Source organism: Chelmon rostratus, chromosome 20, assembly GCF_017976325.1.
Source record: "Chelmon rostratus isolate fCheRos1 chromosome 20, fCheRos1.pri, whole genome shotgun sequence".
NCBI lineage: Eukaryota > Metazoa > Chordata > Actinopteri > Chaetodontiformes > Chaetodontidae > Chelmon > Chelmon rostratus.
In genome coordinates, this window is record NC_055677.1 from 13,462,355 (window position 1) to 13,483,121 (window position 20,767).

Genomic DNA, 20,767 nt, shown 5'->3' on the forward strand with positions numbered 1-20,767 from the left:
TTAGACTTGTAATAGATTCTTTATGCCCTGTTGATTACAACTGACCCTCAACAGTATTTGGAGATTGTATTTGATATTCTTGGTTTAATAACCTATTTTCAAATCCAAACTGTGACCAGTCCAGCAGAGTGTAACTGATGTGGTTATACTCCAGGGATTAAATTGGAAATGCACCGTGGGGCTATTGCATTTTGCTGATAGTTTCAGAAATTTTGCCAGTCATACAGAAACAAGAACCGTGAGGCAAGCATTGCATCAAATACTCAAACCAAACAACTGCAACCTTTTGGCAACTTCTGTGAGACAGATGGACATATCAGATTTGACAGTATGATGCAGTTTGATTGTGTCATGTGGCAGATTTGGGCATTTGATCCCTCTTAGGTAAGTCCTACTATTAAAAAAAAGGTTTAAGTGATTTGGGTGGTTTCTTAAGTGCCACGGGCAATGCTGTGGTATGGATGTCAGGAACTGGGAAGCGTTCTTGATCAGTTTCGCTCTTGGCAGCGGTGCACATGGGACTTGAAGAAGTTTTGACAGGACGATGATGGTGCATGAATGGCAGATCTCAGATCTCTCACAGTGTGATGATAAACACGCTTGTAGCAAGTTTATCGCTCCTCAGTTGATATGCCATGTATTTTTAATGCTGTTTATGGGATAAGCCGATGCCAGTGCGCGCATGAGCACGTCCGTGTCACTCTCCAGATGGTTGTTCACCTGGAGGCATCATAGCCCAGGCCTCCACCCTTACAGACACATACATCTGCACACTCGCTCACTCACACACACACACATATGCTGCACTCTCAGGTCCTCTGATGTGCTGCCCCTGGGCCCCCTCATCACCTGTGGGAGAGGTAGAGCAGCAGGGAGCAAAGGAGCGATGGAGGCTGGAAGAGCGCAACGCTGATCAAAGGGAAACTCATTTACAGGTGCCGAGTGTGATGTTGTGAAGTAGGATCAAGCTGCTTATCTCACTCACGCACCCTCTCACTCATCTAGTCCATCAGTCACCCACTTGCTCCTCTAGTCAGTCACCCACTCACTCGTTCACTCAATCAGTCACTCATTTACTTACTTACGGATTCCTCACTAACTCACTCTGTAACAGCACAAGCAAGCAAATCAATAAAGTAATCAGTGAAGGCAACTCTCTACAAGACAAAAAGCAGGCCTGCGCTTACTTCAAGTGCTTCGTTTCATCATTTGTTGATGTGGAGCAGCTTGCTGTTTACGAACATCACCCATCAGCCAGTCGAGTATCAGCCTTGCAATCAAGGCTGGTTGGGGGATGTGGCTGCAATGCATTGGCGTGCACATACACACCTCCCGCACTTCTGCATCTAAGCACATGTGTCAGATGGAGGAAATAGGTACGTGGAGCTACTAGCAAGGATTGCTGCTAGAGATCAAAGGGAGCTAAAAAGTAAATTCTTGTAAGACTGTCAATGAGAAAGAAAGGAGAATGAGCGGAAGTGCTGGTGAAATTGTGCAACCTAGAATAACAAAGAGAAGGATAGAGCAGAAGAATGAAGAGTAACAAGAGTGGAGCTAGGGAGAAAGAAAATGAGATGTTTGTACGGGAAATCAATCAAATTTGAGGCATGGTGTAGAGAGCAGGGTGGGTCTAGAGACAGGGTGACAGATGGAGGGGAAGAGGTGGACTGATAGATGAAGGGAGGGCGTCAAGGCATCACAATAAGGATAATAATCTTTTCACCACTCTCCGTGACCGTTTGCCCTCTCCTGTACTGCGCTAAAGCCCCAACCTGACAGGCATTAATCCTCACCACTAACCTCATCAATACTGGCCTGCTATGGAATATACCCCACAGCAATGTGTGTGTGTGTGTGTGTTTCAGCATGAAGGTGAACATGCACCTTTTCTAAACCAAACTCAACAGAGAAATAATGATTAAAAAGCAGTGAAAGACAGGTTTAGTACTGTGTGTGGAAATGCATTATCTTCTGCCCACCATATGTATCTATCATACAGCAGAGTGAGTGACAGGAGGAGTTGGTACTGGAGCCTGCAGGGAGGGATTATTACGGCTAGTTAATTTACAAGGTCATCTCCCCCGACTGCTGCTGCTGTCCCCACTCAGCTCACATCATATCATCGTCAGGATTCATAAGGCGTCTGTGGCTCTGTATGTGATTTTCTGCTGAGCTTGTCTCTTAAACTCATATGCTCTGAAGAGAAGGGGGGGGGTTTAGGCTGTTGCATTAGCAACAAATTGTAACCTGCTTCAAACAGCCGGCAATTCATTGTTTTCAGTGGGGAAAATAACAGTGATTGTATCTTCACTGCTTGTGTATGGAGTGCAGACAGAGATAATACTTCTCAAGTTCAATTTACCCACTTTTGCCATTTGATGTGATGAAGGCAAATTGAATGCTGAGAGATTTGGAACACTGGTTCCCAACCTTGGGGTCCCAACTCCCAGTAGGGTTTGCTAAAGTTTCGCTGGTGGACTCAAGGCTTTCTTTATTTATAACAGGCAGGTTAAATGTAATTGTTACTTTTGAAGCTCAGATTATTATTTAAGAAAAACTCTCACAGGATAAATTCAAGGTGTAGAACACAAGCTACACTCACAGGGCTGTCAGTCCCTGCTAAACAGCCTCGTCCTGCATTAGAACACGGTGGACAAGTGTCAGGGAGAGGAAACCACCAAATTTGTCAAAAAGAAGCCTATCAAGTATGATTGTTAAAAATGAAAAAATACATAATACAGAGGGAGAATTGTATAAACAGGAAAAGCTCATTTCTGATGCAATATTCACAGGAAATAATCTGCTCAGAATTCATCCAAATTACTCATTTAAGTATTGGGATCATTGTACAGTTTTATAATTGTTCTTCACTGTTATTGTTATGCTTAGAATATAATATGAAAAATTCAAAAAATATGTCACATAGTCAGGGGCCATCATTTTACTCTATGGGCCATTAAGGAAAAAGGTTCGGAACCACTGATGAGAGAGAGGCAGACACGCCTCTGGGCATTTGAGAAACACATACACAGTTATTATTAAAAATGGCTCTGTCTTCCTTGTTCTCACAAAAATCCTGTCCACACAAGCATTGTTTTCAAAAAAATTAATGTGAAAAATGTCCAGAGCATGGCAAACCAACAGGCAGCAATATAACCCTAACCCTAAAGTCATGTTGGCCAATCAGAAGCCTAAAAAAAGCTACAGGCTAAATCTTCTGACAGTCTTCATCCTGCAAGGAGTTTTCCAAAAGGTCCATTTTCAGCGACCTAAAATGTCATTTGTGTGTGAGAAAGACCAAAATGCATTATTTTATATAGTTTTTTAAAATTACCTGTTCATGTGTGGACAAAGCAAAAGTTTCTTTCACAGTAAAAACAAAGTTTTGAAGATGACAGAAGAAGCAAACTCTTGACTGTTTCACATACAAACATAAGGACAACTAAACCTATGTTCTAACACTTAAGGACATCAACTTTAACACAGGGTTTTAATGTAATAATATAACTGACAGGGACATAAAATCAATTGCTGATAAATACAAAGCAGAAAAAATCACTGGGTTTCCTCCATGGAATTGATTAGTGGATCACAGACATTGATGATTCAGGTCCGGTTGATCAGTGCGAATGTTGAGTAACTTGACCAGACTGTATTGGATAAAATTTGGTTTTGATTGTCAGACTAACGTCAGCCTGGTGTCTGACCTGCAGTGCAGCGTCAAGTATGTTACTGAGCAAGTACACATGGACGTAAACGATGTAGAATTTAAAATATTAAAATGGGGAACAAATACATTCAACATGTTTGTCAGACCACAAGGATGCACACAGTGCATTTTAGTGAGCCACAGTGATAGTAATGTTCGTTTGCAAGACATGTTCATTTGCAAGAAAACTCTGCAGGCACCTTTTAATTGCCTCAAAGCACACACATGATGTAATGAATCGATTAATCACCTGCTGAGCTGAATCAGGCAGATCCTCACACATGTCGTCTCTTCACTAGACGACAGTTTAAACAATTGCCTGGCTCATTAAATACGTGGCCTTTGCTGTGTGATGTTGTGTCACCGCTCATTTTCCCTGACGCTTAATAAGACTAATATATTTTAGAAAATTGTCATAATTTCCTCTGATGTTAGCGGAGGCACTTTTTATTTCAGGCAAGGCAGGATGCCACACTTCAAAACGCTCCGGGAGAACCTGACATAAAGATACAGAAATGTAATAATAAATTAAAAGTGTAAAATAACGTAAAAAAGAGGTTTGAAAATTGTCATTCATTGATATTTATGAGATGGCTTTCATTTAGCACTGGAAGGGACCTTTTGCCAAAGGAGAAGTCTGCCATGATAAAACTTTGCACTTTATGGTTGATTGATGGCCAATTTATTGCACCACAGTGTGAATGCAAGATTACGGGCTGGATATAAGGCAAAAATATGGTCAGGAAATGCATATAATGAGAAATGATGCAAATGTAAATAGATGATTTTGAAAGATTGTCATGACATTGGTGCTTGACAGCCACACTATGTAGGGGAATGACATCAAACCTTGCAGATTCACTGGAGGAAGGTGTGTGTTTGCGCGTGTGCATGCGTGCATGCGTTTGTGTGGTATGTTTTAATGGCATGCCACGCAAACAGAGCTGAATAAATGATTGACAGACGGAAGTAACTGTTCTAGAACCCGAAGACTGAAAATTATTCATTGTGTGTGTGAGTGCAGATACTCATACACAGATAATGACTGATAGCTTTACAGTCTGTCATCACCAGGCTTAAAGAAGAGTTTCTCTGTTTTTCGAGAAGTTGTCATCTGAAAAGTTTCCCAGCCTTTGCACTCTGCAGAGATAATGAGTCATTTACATTCCAATCATTTCCTGAAGTGAAACATCGACAGCAGGTGGTGGGGGTTATGAATAAAAGCACTGCCTTGAGTTTAAGTGTCTTATTTACATCAATGCAAATGCGTCTGCATTCTTTCAAGGATTGCTAGATTGAGAAGAATACCTCCCTCTGCCGGAAAAATCATTCCCCTCCATTTAACTCTGCTAATCGAGTCTACTTTAGTGTGTCTGTGTGTCTGTGTGCACGTGTTTTTTATTTAACACTGCATCGGTGTGACACAGTATGCACTTTTGCATGGTAAACATATCTTAGAGGTTGTGGTGATACTGTGTCAACAGTTTTGATGTATTGAAATAATGGTTGTGGAGACGGTTTAAACTCTGCACCCACATTTGTTATCGCGATGTACACGTTGAAGAACTGAATATTTAATGTCTGTGATCAGTTTGCAAATAGAAAATCTTGGTGTTAATTTTCCCCTGAAGCATGAGGTAGGTAGTCACACGGCAACGCTCTGTCAGAATTGTTAATTAAACACCTTGGGATGTAATATTCTTAAAATAAATACCATTTTGGTGGTTTGGTGTCTGTGGACACCCCAGTTACAAGTGCCCTGTGAAGTTTTTGACCACTAGTGGCACTGTGGAGCAGTTTTTTATGAGTGGGTCCCTGTTGTGTTAGTATCTTGTTGTCTCACTGGCTATCATAATTTCATACTATCCCACTGCTCGACAGTGGTAACACGCAGAGAAACATAGATAGTGAAAAAGAAGACTGCTAGCTACCGTGCAGCACATAGATGTACATGGATGTATTGAGAAAATCAACTTTGCAAATCCTTTATGATGAAGGTAACACCCAAATAGGTGAAGTGAATTATTTTGTCTGATTAATCCTCTGCTCAGGTTGAAGATGAGCAAAACTATGCTCTGCTGTACATGAGGTGACCGGATCTTTAACCAACCATCCCTTATGTTAAGGGTTTTATTCACCAATAAACGATTAACAGAGACAGGATCTTGCAGGTTTGGACAGTTATCACAGCAGCAAACACTTTCTCCTGCATACGAATGATTGTGGGGTGTTCAGTAGAAACACAATGTTCAAGTTACAAAGTGACCTACAAGGCTCTGTGCTTGCTTGTACATGTAATATTGGCCATATTGCTTATGTCAGCCTGAACCTGGCCTGATGTGATTTAGGTTTGCCAGTCCTTGGCATGTCCTGTCAGTTGTCCTCTCGGACTCTTACAGTTTTCATAACATAGCTGCTGCCTGAAATGCATGATGCTACGAGGTCAGGCTGCTCTGAAGGCAACACAGGATCCAAACCAGTACGAGCAAAGTGTATGCGATTAAGTAGGGAATGAGTTCATTATAGTTCATTTCAGGGCGAAATTTCATTTTCATTTTTGTCGTGAAATGCACTCTTCCAGATTGCATGTGGGGGCTTTTATGAATGCACATGTCCACATGTAGTAAACCAGATGGTGATGTGTAATAGACAGGTGTGACAAGAGATTATTCTTCCCACCATATCCTGTTGTTTTTGCAATCAAACAAATGAAATGCACTTGGGCATGTGTACAGTCAGCGATGGGTTTGGGAATGGACATAGTTAGAGGAAGAAAGCCGACCAGACAGAAAATACCAGTACATCAGTTGCCCGTCTCTTTGGTGCAAACTCTACTTAGTTTTAAATAAGGTGGAAGAAGAAAACTACCTCTGATTCTTTGAAGTTTTCCCCCGTGTGCACCACAACAGCCCCAAACAGAAAGGGGCTCTTAAAAAATAGGCTGCCTGTTCAATTTGAATAGAATAGAGACCACGAAAGAGCATACATTTGCAAATAGTTTGCATCTAATTTAGTGCAAGTTGAATGCCATTTTAAGAATAGCAAGTAACTGCCTCATTTGTCTGTTTTTAAAATCTGAAAAGATAAGTGCTCTTTCACTTACTTTGCCATTAAAGGGTCAAATCAAATTTTTTAGCCAGAATGCTTTACTTGTCTGTCTAGCGTGGTGTTTCTTTCTATCTGATTTGGACCTTATAAGTTTTTCGCTGTAATTGGAGTAAGAATATTTATTTAACAGAGACCTTTGCATTGCTCATTTTGGTATCCCAACTAGTGCTGTGCGTAAACCGCCCATTGCTGTAATTGTTTTGACTTTTTCCATAAATTTATTCTGGTGCAGTCAATGCTCTGACAGTCAGATGAGTAAAGCAGCAGAATCGGTCCTGTTTCATAAAATAAGTTTGTGAATTACTTTGTCTTATGTGACCAAAGCTAGCGTGCTACATAAGTTGTAGGTGTATTCACAAAAAACTCTGGACACCCTTTGAAAGAAACAACACCTCAGGATAAAGAGGGAGCATGCAGCATATTTATCAGGAGCAGCACTGGAAAGATGGCTGTGTAGATAATGCAGAACTCTTAAGACAGCTCAAGGTCTATATTTTCCAGGCTACCCAAAAAGAGGTTTACCCACTCCAAACACCAAGTATGCTTGGTCCTGTCCTACAGCTGTACCATTTGACCAGCTCTGACCACATACCAAAACAAAAACTGGTATTGCACCCCTGCTGGGATTGGTATTTCATCCCTGAAACTCTTGTTTGAACCTACATGGAATTCCTCATAAAGAAGAATGGAAGGTTTCTTAATATGGGGATCAAAGGAAAAATAATCCAACATTACTGCTGAGAAAACTGAAACTAAAAAACTAAATGTATGCCTGAACCACACAGCAGCAACTCACTCCTCCTTCAGTTGAACTTTTTACCCCTTTAAACAAAGAAACTCTCTTCAAAGGAGCATGTGTGCTTCTAAAATGCTACAGTGCTATCATTGCTTTTCTTACTGTTTGAATGTGTACCTTTGTATTCTAAACTATATTAAATGTTTGCTATCATTTGTAACCAAATTCTCCAAGGAAATGTATGTTAAAAGGTAGATAAATACATTAAATACATAATAATAAACCAAAGTTTCATTGTAATCTAGACAGCAGATCTTTATTCTTTGTACTTATTTAGAACAAAGTGTGGTTACTTAAGAAACTGTCTTAAAAAAAAAAAAATCCAAACATATTTGGCCTTTAAGTAGCTGCCTTGTTTTCTGTCACCTACATTAAGTCACTTTCTTTCTACCTGACCTCTAGTTATTATCTTCCCCAAAGTTAATTTGTGTGTTGTAAACCCTCTTGACCGATCACCAAGACACAGGCGGTTATACGGGTATCATTAGGCTGACTATAAAATTATATCTCTAGACGAATAATTAACATCGTTCCACTTAAATAATTTTGATTAATGCCACCGTTCCTCAAACTGAGATGATTTCCCTACAGCTCCTACAAATGGCACACCTCTGTGTACAAGGCCATATCTGAGAATAATTTCTTACAACTTGCACTCATAGATGGCAGGTCACATTTCTTAATGCCTCACTTAACAGTGCGTCAAATATGTCATATCCAGTGCCAAGTATTATAAGTATGTGCCATACTTGTTTGTACTTGTGGAATTAAGGATAAGTGGTGTTTTGTGTCTGTGGTAAGGCTTTCTGAATATGATATGTTTTTTTATTACACCAGGTATGTTGCTAGTTAGACTGGACTTAAGCGGCGCCCACACAGTAGATAGGAACCTACAAACTGACTCAAGAACCGAAGCATGCTGTAGTAAAGTGGACATGCCCACCCTAAACTTACCTCTGCATAAGCAGAAACAGATTTATCGTGACACTAGACGTTGTTTATACCTTTTTGAACTGGTTCATATATAAGGAACCTTTTTATTTGAAAGGCAGAGTGCTCTGTTCAGTGAATGTGTCATTCATTTAACACTAATTGCCTGCAGTTACTCAGGCTGAAGTATCTCTCTGTCTGTCTTTCTGTAGCTCTCTTGAAGGCATGTGCTGATGGAGCTGCCAATCACCTTTATAACATCGCGGCTGGAGGAAGAGACAGGTGAGTCTATCTTGTGTTCACATTTGTGTTAGTTAATTTGAGCTTTCACTTACATGTCTTCCCCTGTGCATGTAGTTATGTTTGAGAGAAAGATGACAATATGGGAGTGTACACTGTTTCAGCAGCATTCAATAGCATTTTGTACTGTGCATTCAGCAGCTCTGTGGATGGTTGCATGAGTGTGTGTGTGTGTGTGTGTGTGTGTGTGTGTGTGTGTGTGTGTGTATGTATGTGTGTGTGTGTGTGTGGCTAATGGAGGACTGCTGTCAGGACAGAGATGGATCTGGGGTTCGCTGTGTCCCCGAAGTGTTGAGGCTTTCACATTAACACCCATAGTGTGAGCAGGTGTGAATGTGGTGTTATGTGCGTCTGTGTTTGTCTGTATACGTGGAATTTTCTTGCAGCTCTTTCGTCAAAACTGCATTTTGAAGTTGTAGGCGTCTGAGGTGAGGACATTTTTGCAAAGTGATGTCATTTAGGCCCGTTCACGCTTTTTAACTGCACAAACTTATTCAAGTCCTTGAAGTTAGAGCTTTCGTTTAAATCTGAAATCCACAAAGTTTGTACAACTAATATAAGGTTATTATGGGTTATGGTTGACTGTGCTGACACACTAAAACAGCACATTGACTGTGGTTACTGACCCTAGCTGCATACTTTGCCATTAATGTTTATCATATTTGGTCAAATATGTCAAGTTGAACACCACCACTCCAGGAAATCGCATAATGCTGTAAACGTAACCTAACTGCTCAACATTCACTACAAACCAATAATACTGACTTAAAGTAGTTCTACAACATAAAATATAGTAACAAGTAACCCACTTGTGACTTTTGAAGCTTTTACTTGTCTTAAAAAGGCGCTTACTAACAAGTGGCCTGTCAGGGACAGTGTGTCACTGCGGAGACTTATATGCTGGCTAGTTCGCCTTATAGCCTCATTGTGTTTGTACTCATGCTCTTGCAAACTATTGTTACTAAAACTTTCCAACGTACATTTATCAGTTTACAGTAGTGCGTATACTATAATGTAGTAGAAAGCTTGGTGGTGGTGACATTGAAGTCATGCAACCGTGGTGTGTTTCATTCATGGTCTAACCTAATCTTTTCACTCCAGATTGTATTTATGCTTCAAAAGTCATAAAATTGGTATTCATTTGTGAAGTATGTCCTGTTGAACCAAACATATAAGTATCTTAAACTTGTGTTTGCCACAGAGCTTATCCTGAACAACAATCCACATTCCAGTGGAAAAATCCTGTTGGCTTTTTGTCAAGGGAACCAGGGCTAAGATAACGTCCGGATTGGCCTGCAGAAATACATCATTCATGCAGCGCTCTATTGTCCATCTCCCAAGTAACATGATGAAGAAATTACAAAACAACAAAAGCTTTTGGTTCGGTATCGTAGCTATTTATTTGTAGGATAGACAATCTCAGCCGATCAATATTATAAACAGCAAGTGGTAGAGCAATTGAATTGCACTCTGCAGTGATTGTTATTTATGTTTCTAGATAGGAATGAGGCTGCACAGTTGAGGCTGGAGATAGGAACAGAATTAGGCTTAAGTTAAGAGTATGCAAGTACTGAGAGTTACAGTTTTGTTGGAGATGAGAGAATGAATGAGGCCCTCACAAGAAGGAAAAACATTTTTTTTGTTCTCAGATTTTCAAAATAAAACTAGTCACGTATCTCTGTCTCAGAGAGTGAGTTTGAACATGTTAGACCTGCTGGCAGAGGCATTGCTCATACTTCTGTCTGTTTGTGGGACACAGCAGATTCATCTTCCGACCCTCCAGTCCAAGCTCTGTCAACAGTGTGCACAGTGGAGCTGACAGCCAGACCTCCCTTTTAGCCAGACCGCTCCCAAGTCAAAAAGCATCTGTCCTGAAAAGTTAGACATTGTACAGGGAGGGTGGTGACAAGAAGAAAAAATAGAGAGGAGGGAGGGGGGATGTTTACAGGTGGGGATGTGTAAATCAATCACAAGCAAGTTGAGATGTATTTAACCTAACATTACCATAACTAATGGACGACAGAGAAGGATGGGAAGGGGCGGGGGAATGGAGAGGGAGACGCAGGTGATCAATCAAAGCCAAGTTTGAGTGCTGGCAACATAGACGACAGAATGCCATCAAGTAGGGAGAGATACAAGAGAGATGCAGGAAAAGAAAAAACTGAGCAAAAATGACAAAGAGACTGCTTGATAAACATTATTTTGAAACCAAGTTAAAGCCGCATTAGATGGCTCAGGGTGGCGCCTGTGTGTGGACCTGTGTGTGTGTGTTGTTGTGCGTTCGCCAATTTCAGTGTATGCATGTGGTCGTACATCTTAGGGCCATTACTGGGGCTTTCTTTTCCCACCCCCGATATCGCTGTGAAAAACTTAAGTTCAAAATATCAAAACTGGGCTATTTTGTTTGTCTGCTACACCCAGAGCAGAGCTCGCTGAGAGGTCCCACGTCTAAACTGCAGCTAATACATCAACTGACTAATGAAAGGATCACCCCCCACCCCGAAAGTCCTGCAAATAATGCTGACAAATTGTGCTGCCTCACTGCGGGGAAAGCGTCGGCTTTTAAGATCCATTTTTTTTAAAGGGAAGCCAGCTAAAGTGCTCCACAGTCTGTGCGCTGACATCACTTTGACCACATTTTACTGCAGTTGAGCTGGCGAAGATATAAGTCATGTCACATTGTTGAGAAAATCAAGGCATTTCATTTGCCTGCGGGGAAACTGTGTCTGAGGTGGTGTGTAGAGGGGCGAACCAAAAGTCAAATTTGCAGTGTTACAGTTTTTGAAGGATTTCTTCAACGTGTAAATGGTGGCAAACCCCCCTGAAACAGCAACAGCCTTAATAAGTGAGGTGATGCGCGTGTGTGTTTGTCCGCATGTCTGCCTTTGACTGTGTATTTCCATCAGAAAATAATGAGGACAATAAAGTTTCCGGTCAGCTTCTACAGCCTCCTGCTCTGCCACAAGAACAGAGTGGGCGGACGGCCTCCCACAGTTAAAAGAAAGGTGCCACGTAATTTTCTGTCAAAACAACCTTAATGGTAGTCATTAGGGATGAAGAGAGGAGGGAGCGCGCCAGGCTAAGGCTTTCTGCTGCTCATGATGAGTCAAGTGACAGTGATTCGACTTCACTGTGTGGGGTGGTGGAAGACAAACATTTCAGATTTATTATTTTCGCACAAGATCCAGATAGAACTTGGGTCCATTTAAATGCCTTTTGTCTCTTGAGTGATCTCTCCCGGCTTGTGTAAAAGTGATGGGTGGAAACATACTCATCGATTTTCCATCAGCAGTTCTTCCTCTATGTTACTATTTCTGTTGTCTCTTTTTTTAAACTGTAATATGTTCAGAGTATTTTGTTTTTTGATGATATATATGGCTGATGTGTATGACCATTCAGTTCAAGCAGTTGCTAAGTTCTTAGGAATCTGGGTAGCATAAATGTTATTTTCCTGGTATTAAATCTCAAGTACTACTATTATGTACTTGGGTGCAATTTCACCCATGATTATGCATGTGTAAGTGTTCACCCACAAATGCATTTTCTCTCTATATTTAATCTGTTTTTCTCCATTACCTTCATTGTTCTGAGTCTGCTTCTTACTGTGCTACCACCAGCCAGGAACCACTGAGCTGCATTCATATGTGCACACATACCTGTACTGCACATTTAGTCACATGCCTCTGATTTGAGGTTGGTAAACTAGCACAACCCACCAGTAACGACTCATCAGAGAGCCTAGTTTCTCACAGGAACTTAACAAAATGCCAAATCCAGTTCGTGCTTGGACTCAGTACCAATAGGAGATCAGGTGGGTGTGGGTCTCAACAAGGCTGTTGTGAATTTGAAAAGTGTACTCATCTGGAATAAGGTTTTGTTTAGCTGTGTTAATGAAGTTAATGGCATGTGGCTTTGTAGGCCCATTGCACCACTTGTTTATTCCTCAGACACACACAAGAGCTCTGCCCTCGCTACATACAGTTTTAGACTGCAGCTGCTCCATCCTTTAGCTTGTACTATGAGCAGCCGTCAGCAATGTAAAGCCTTTCACCTCATAAAATGAATTGCTAGATTATTATTATACACAAAACCTGAGCTAAAATTGCTTTCATGGGTGCCCTGGCTCTTTTGTCAGAGCTGAGACCCCCTGACTCTCCTGCGAATGTAACCCTGTATTTTCTCCATTTCTAAATGAAAATTCAATTTTCTGTAATTTGTGCATCTAATCAAATCCTCTGAGAGGATAAGAAGTCAAGAGATGGATGAACAGGGAGGGGAACGTGGCTGAATGTGGGAGGAGGTAATTGTACACAAGCCGAGTTTATAAAATTTGCAGCTGTGTGTGGATCTCTGGGCGTGTGGAGCTGTTGGAAGATGCAGACTCTGAATGTGTCAGTGTTTGACTAAGCATGTGTGTGCGTGGAAGAGATTTTCAGAGCGTAGTCGTAGTCAGCATTGTGTATGGATTTTGGTTTGGAGGAGATAATGCTGTCAGCCTCAGCAAATGAAGTTGTCAAGAGCGAGACTACTTATTTTATAAGACTCAGTGGCAACGAGATATCTCTGACAGTCTCTCTTTCCATTTGTCTGTCATTCCAATGCTTTCTCATTCATCTCTGTATTCTTTATGCTTACCAGACAGGCCAGCGTCTATGTGTGAGGATTATGATGTTTTAATTAGAACCCTGTGCGAGTCGACTTGATCTGCAAATGGGGGCAGCAAAGATTTCTAAGGCTGATATGTTGGTGTTTTTGTTAGAAATATTTTGACCATAAATCGGTGTGAAATGTGTCATAATCTTTTTTGGTCCATTTGAAACGCCCTTCAGACGTGCTGTAATCAAAGTTGCACAGCTTGTCTCGCTGCTCGGGTATCAAGAGTTGTGTGACCTGAAAACAGGGTCACGGGCCGACAATTAAGAGGATTACACCGCAAATTAAACTGGACGGGACTTTCAGAGACTCATGGACCAGCTGATGAGTCATTTTACAATAATACCTTGTTTTCTTGTTGTTGTCGGTGTTTATAATTTGTTTTATACCTGCAGTTGGTCTGTTCTGTCAGCAGTAACTTCAGTAATTTGCTGCTATTACGATTTTATTTTCTTCTATATTATAAGATCATCTTTAGTCAAGCTCATAACCAAACTAGTTTTCTTCTGTTGTTCAGAGCAAGTTTTTCTCTCACTGCACTTGCTATGCTGTCACACTCCAAGCAGAGTTTGTCTATGGTAGACTGATTGAAAATTCCCCTCTGTGTTTATTGCTCTGTGTTGGAAATTGACATGCTGAGTTGAGCTGATGAACATGGGGAACTGGGCCTTACCTTTTAACTCAAGAGCTTTGCACATCTTTATGTGTGTTGTGCTTTTTGTTAAGTTTATCGTATTAGAATTTTAACAATTAAGGTTAATTAAAATTGCAATTACCCCCCCAGTGCATCTTTTAGCCCTAAGAGTAACTCTGAGAGTTAATAAAGTAAGTGTGTGTGTGTGTTTTGGGGATGAGGAGTGTGTGGAATTATGACTATGTCTGGTTATTAGTCTGACAGCCTACAGGCATCGAGCTGGTAAACACCGTTGGACCACAAATCACAGGATCACTGTTGGTTGAACCAATCCAGGCACTGCAGACACACACACATGCTTTTACAATCATATGTCAACCACGGGCAAAGAGGTGAGCATGTAAGAGACACATGTACATCAGCATGCAAACATGCACACTCATGTGCCTTGAGGTCTTGCTAATTAGAATCTTTGTTGCAGTGGGATAATGAGATCTCTGTTAGCACCGATTGGTTGTTTTTCACGCCGACCTTCAAAGTGCTGCTTTATTATGGAACCAGACACTTAGGAGTCGCATATGAGTCAGATCTATAAACTCAACAGCTTACATCTACAAAGCTGCTGATATTGTTAATTCCTACAGTCTGGGAACGCAGTTTGCTTCAAAACACTGTGGTATTTGGATTAATAGGATATATCCGGAAATTTCTATTTAGAATGGAAAGCCTTGATAATGTTCAGTTATAACCTTAATTAACTGTATATATATTAACATGGTTAACAACCAGTATTCTGTATGACTTGTGATCATTGTGCCTGTTCAGTTCTGGCTCGTGTGAGTCAAAACTCATGGGGGAAAGTAGAGCTTGGTGAATTAATCTTTATGCCAGCAAACTGCATTTAGATTTTTTTTTCTCCATTAATCAGTGACACAAATAATGTGCGTGTATAGTGGGCTATATTCTCAGGGTGTTTTCCTTTTCAGCTTTTATCAAAAGATGCACTTTGGCACTTCTGCCTCACTATTGGCATAACCACAAGAGGTTGCATTCGGACAAATGACCGATTATATCCTTTCTCTGATGCAGGCAGTCTCCTGCAAACGCAATTAACCAATATTTTCTACCACATGCATAAAAGATCATGTTCAAATGATATTACTCAAAAATCACTTGCCATTTGACCAGAACTTGCACGTACAGTTCATATCAGTGTTCATGAGTCAGACAGCTGAATGTGTCGAAGTGCTTTGCTTTGGCTTGTTTATGTATATGGGTCGTTAATGATGTCATCCAAAATAATTCCTCCACCCCTTCACTGGCTCTCCTCTTCTGATTGGGAGACAGGAGGGATGAGAGGGTGTAATCAGAGCCGCATCTCCTCGAGTGATGAGAGGACGAGAGAAGAAACAAGAGTGTTCGTCACGCTGTGATCCAGGAGATGGTGAAAGATGTGAGACAGGGAGATCATGTAAACAAAACAACATTTATTTGTAATTAAGTGGTCATATGGAATTACAGTGTCAGGCTTAGTTTGATGGAAGCAAAGACAGAAATAGACTTGAAGAAAAGCGTAAAGAAAGAGAACGTGTTTTTTTGTCTCAATGAAGGAGTGCTTAGGTGGAAGGGAGTTGCCTTAATTACATTGAAAAGTAAGTATTGCAGAGCAGAAGTGAGATGAGACGAGAAGAGGGCGTAAAGTAGCAGGCAGCATGCGAGAGGAGAGGTGTGGGTTGGCAGGCAGAGGAGGAAAAAGCAGGCGAAGAGGATGCAGAGACACAAGCGGGCTGCTAGACAAACACACACTCATGCACACACAAACACAGGCAAAGGTCACAAAGCCATCCGCACCACCCGATACTCAGACAAACTGGCGGTAAAATGCTCTATTTCCCCTCCAAATTAAAGTGTCAGTTAATATTAATGTGGAAGTGAAGACTGTCAGACACACAAACACACACGCAAACAGCATTTACGCCGGCGCACACAGACACAAATACAGAATTTAGAACCTCGCCTGGTCAATTACTATCAGGCGATGGAGTCATGCGCACAGGTCACAATGGGATGTGTGTGCGCAAGTGCGCGTACGTGTGGAAAGCTCTGATCAGGCTTGGTGTCACGTCTCGTCCCATCTGTCAGTTGAAGGTTATTTCGGCATGGAGATGCAATTGTGGCGCGCTGTATTATAAGGACGGGAAAAGTGTGCGTGTGCTTGTGCGCCTGCTTATTTGTAGATATGTGTGCGTATTGTCTGGGTGTGTGTGTGTGTGTGCATTTCATTGCCTGCGAATGTGTTTGTGTGGATGAGGAAAGTTTTTACCTGGATCACAGTTTTGTCCGGCGGAGGTATGGCTGTGCTTGATTGTCTTCATGTATGCTTGTGGCAGCTGTGTGTGTGTGTGTGTGTGTGTGGCAGCAGATTGCATACAATTGCTGTTGTGTTTGTCTTGCTGTATCTTGTTGGTGTAAATGGGAACACTGAGGAGGGGGGGGGGGTAATCCTTCTGTATCTCTTTCTTCAACCGACCGGAACATCGCTCTAGCCTCTTGCTGGGGAACACACACACACACACACACAAACACACAACTCACACACACACATACACACACAGACACAGAAACACAAACAAACACACCAGCCAACCAACCATGAAATCGTAATGTCAGACCTGTTAATGTCTCTAGATAGTGGCAACCGCATCCCTGCATGGTCCTGCTCCTTACACAGAAACACACAGACGGAATAAACAGAGAGCTATCTGCCTCTCTCCGACAGGAATGTGCTACTCAGTAGTGGCTGGTAGATTTTTGGCTGTTTTCGCTGATATCTGCAACAGACCTTGTTAATTCCTGCACTCTGGGAAAGCATGTTGCCTCGAAACACAGTCGCATTTGGATAAATGGAATACACAGGGAAATTTACATTCAGAATGCAAAGCCTCGATGCACATATATTCCCAAACCTCCTGCTCAGTTTAATTTTCAGTTGTAATCCTCTTAATTGCCTGTATTAACATGGTATTTCTGCCAGGTTTGTGGAGTTTGCAGCTAGCATTCTGTGTTATTTCATTTTGTGATCATTGTTCCTATTCAATTTTGAATTGCGAGAGTCAAAAGCCACAGGGAAAGTAGGACAGGGTGAATTCACTTCTATGCATTTTCATTTTCCCCCCCTTATTTCATAATCAGTTATACAAATGATACCCAGCAGTCCAGGTTAAACTGCATCCTCCAGCACACCTGTTCCTATAATATAACAGTTAATGTACAATCATGTCATACATACAAACTGCAAGATACTGTAAGGAGCCGACATTGATGCGTTATATTCTCAAGATTTATTGCTTTTCAGGTTTTATTAAAATATTTTCTATTTTAATCCTTTACAATGGCAGAATGTTTTAATTATTGTCGTTGGGTTTTTCTTTTTTTGCTATATAGAGAAACTAAGGTTCAAAATCAGCGCACAATTTATGTTTTCTCCCCTATTTTCCTCTTCACTTTCTATTACTGAAAGCATTTAATGAGCTTTGCCTGTATAAACTGTTGTGACCAGCGTCTTCCTTCAGCAAAAAACGAAGCATGTTTTTGGATGCACAGGACATAAAATCTATAAGATCGGCTTTTAACCCATTTGGTTGAAATTTAGTTGTCCGTATAGTTTAGTTGACATTGACTCAGTCAGTATCGCGTTATTTCAAAACTTCCTGTGTAGTGGGGCACATGAATCGTTTTTGCTTCACTTTGTCCTCTCATCCATATCTGTAGTCCGCAGACGAAGACCCACTCTTATAACAGACACATGTATTATTTGTACTTCCTTATTTCACCATTTACTCTTACCGTATACTGCATGGATTGAGAGCATGTTTCAAAACATCAATTTGCACTGTGACCTGTAGTAATCAAACCAATGCTCAGCTCTAATGGAGAATGTAGTCGCTCACTGTAATGGAACAGGTCAATATCCGATGAACACCAGGTACACCATGCTGTGTTTGTTTGTGTGTGTGTGTGTGAGGAGAAGAGAGAGAGAGACAGGATTGATAGGATTAAATTTGTCCTGTCGTTATTCATCGCTTTTTTATGTTTGAGTTTACTTGGATGTATGCATGAAACTCTCAGATTTGCTTGCTTGTGTCTGCCGCCATGTACGGTTGCGTGTGTTTTCACATCAGTCTATGTATCTCTGCAGTCAGCTGTGTGTGTGTGTGTGTGTGTGTCTGTCTGTGTGTGCGTGTGTGCGTGCATGTGTGTGTGAGAGCAAAAGGGGCAGTGTCAGTGCCACAGAGAATCACGCTGTCAGTCTCCAAGTCTCTTCGTCTTCCCCCGGCGGCGTCACTCATCTCCCTCGCTGCACAGATCAAAGAGCTGACACATGCCCCGATGTCCTCTCTCCCCCTCTCTCTTTTATCTCTTCCTCACACTCTCTGTCTCTCTGTCTTTCTTGCAATCGTAACCCTCTCCCTCTGTCACTCATCCTCTCTTTCTATCCTTACATCCAGCTTCCTCCCCGACTATATCAGTGGGGATTTTGATTCCATTACAGCCGAGGTCAAAGCTTTCTATTCAGACAAGGTGAGTGGAACACAACTTGCACACATGCTCAGAGCTACAGGTGCACACACAGAGACACAAATAAAAAGCAATCGGACTTCAGGCAGACATAATTTGAAAGTTTGGACCAAGGAACTCTATGCTATCCTTAGCCTGAAACTGGACTATTTAACCACCTTGACATATAGGTTACATCTGGTGCCACTGAACAGAGCCTTCACGCGACACTGACTGTATTTCCTTACAGAGCTGTGTTGGACATCAGTTTGAATTAACCAAGGCATGATTTTGTTTTTGGGATTCTATCATCTTAAAGATCACAATTACTGCTCAAATGAGTAGTTGCAAGTGGTTCAGTTTAGCAGCACATTCTGTAAGCATAGCAAAGAAGTAAAATATATCACTTGATTGTGTACGGGACTTGTGAATAAAGTACACGCAAGTTATGTCTTCCATTTATGAAAAAAATAAAAAATCATGCAAGTACATGTAATCCTGAATATACGCTCACGTTTTTCCCATAGACTGTATAAAACATGGACACAGTCTCCATGACGTCACCTGTAGGTTTCTGAAGAGCCATTGTAAAACACGGTGACAATCTTGGCAGTGCGCCATTCCGACTAACTCCCCGCTAATCCAAAAATGGCCAAGAGGTGGAGCGTGGGTGGAGCTGAGGCGGGCCAAAAGAAGCCCAGTTGCTGAAACGCAGGCTGTAAACATGTTTGTTTCAGGATCAGGCAAACCGGAAGCATTTTTTAAAGCATTTTTTTTCCTTTTAACAACAAAAATGTGGTCCACCTTTGGCCACTTTGCTGTTAACATTCACAAACAACTTAAACTTTGTTTCCTTCAGTTGAGCCTTGTAGGCTGCTGATAGCCTAAATGTCATTACCGGCTCTGAATCTCACATTTATCATCTAGCCTACACCTAAAAGATGTAATGGTGGAGCTGGTTTAGAGAGTTAACAAAGCCTGCAGGCAGTGATTTGCCCTTAACCACAGCTACAGATCAATACATTTGTTGGGTGTTTGATGTACTAGTGGAAATCTCTGTCTGTTAGATCACTGGTCACAAGATGAATGTCCATGAACAAATAAAGGAAAAACCTTTCCCATTTGTTTGCTTCTTTATCACAAATACGTTTACCCTTTCAGGCCTCTTATAATTATTCAGGTGAATCTGATTATCTGAGAGGGGAAAATCACTCTTTGATTGATCTGCTCCCAGTTGCCTGGAGATATTTCCTCATATTAACGGGTCAAATTTGCAAATTTGTGTATGAAATGTACTTTCCGTTGTTAATAACAAACAAAATGTCTAACCAGAACACTTGAGTTATTCAATTCATAATAAATACGAGGAAAGGTGTCTCATAAACACACACGCCTGAGAGGAAAGGAAGAGCAGTGCCTGAGTGATCTGCGTGCTGTGTGTTACTGTGATCAGAGTAACACACAGTTTGAAATGCAGATCCAATACTTCAGCACGCACACACACAGCCACACACACATGATCACAGGCATACACACACAGACAGAGATGAGTGTTGCCTTCAGCTGTGACACCCAGCTTTTGCCTCTCACCCTTACCCCCCTCTCTCTGTAGCTGTCTGTAATATTAGTCTTTTTTTCTCAAATATCACACAGGTTGCCTGAAAAAAAGAGCAATGCCTTTTTTTCCATGAGAGAGAACAGACTTTTATGGTAATGCTTTAGGAGCAGAACAATGGGAAAGTTTGAGGCGTTCCCTCGGAGATTTGTCGGAAACGGTGAATAATTCTGCATAAATGGAAGGGAGAGAACAGAAAAGCATCCGCAAGGGAGGGAGAGAGACAAGGGGAGGCGGGGATGGAGGGAGGAGGGGAGGGAGGGAGGGAGGATGGATGGGATCAAACAGAGCACAGCGAACAAGTTTGTGTGAACTGACTGCGCTGTGTGTGTGTAACAGGGAAGTTGATGTGTTTTAGGGGGAAAGTGAAGGTGTGTAGATGGAGGGGGAGAAAGCCAGAGCATGGTTGTTTACCTGGATGCTGTAGTTTAGGGCCACTGACTGGAGCCTCTACATTATTCAGCA

The 20,767-nt window shown here is 41.5% G+C and overlaps 1 protein-coding gene across 1 annotated transcript in view; it reads left to right on the plus strand.

Moving 5' to 3' along the window:
• The window catches only part of tpk1 (thiamin pyrophosphokinase 1), a 70,092-nt gene that overhangs the window by 14,796 nt on the left and 34,529 nt on the right, over positions 1-20,767 (plus strand). Inside the window, exons 4-5 of the mRNA XM_041961098.1 lie at positions 8,756-8,825; positions 18,639-18,711. Of these exons, the coding sequence (XP_041817032.1) occupies positions 8,756-8,825; positions 18,639-18,711 (143 nt within the window). The remainder of the gene's footprint in view (positions 1-8,755; positions 8,826-18,638; positions 18,712-20,767) is intronic.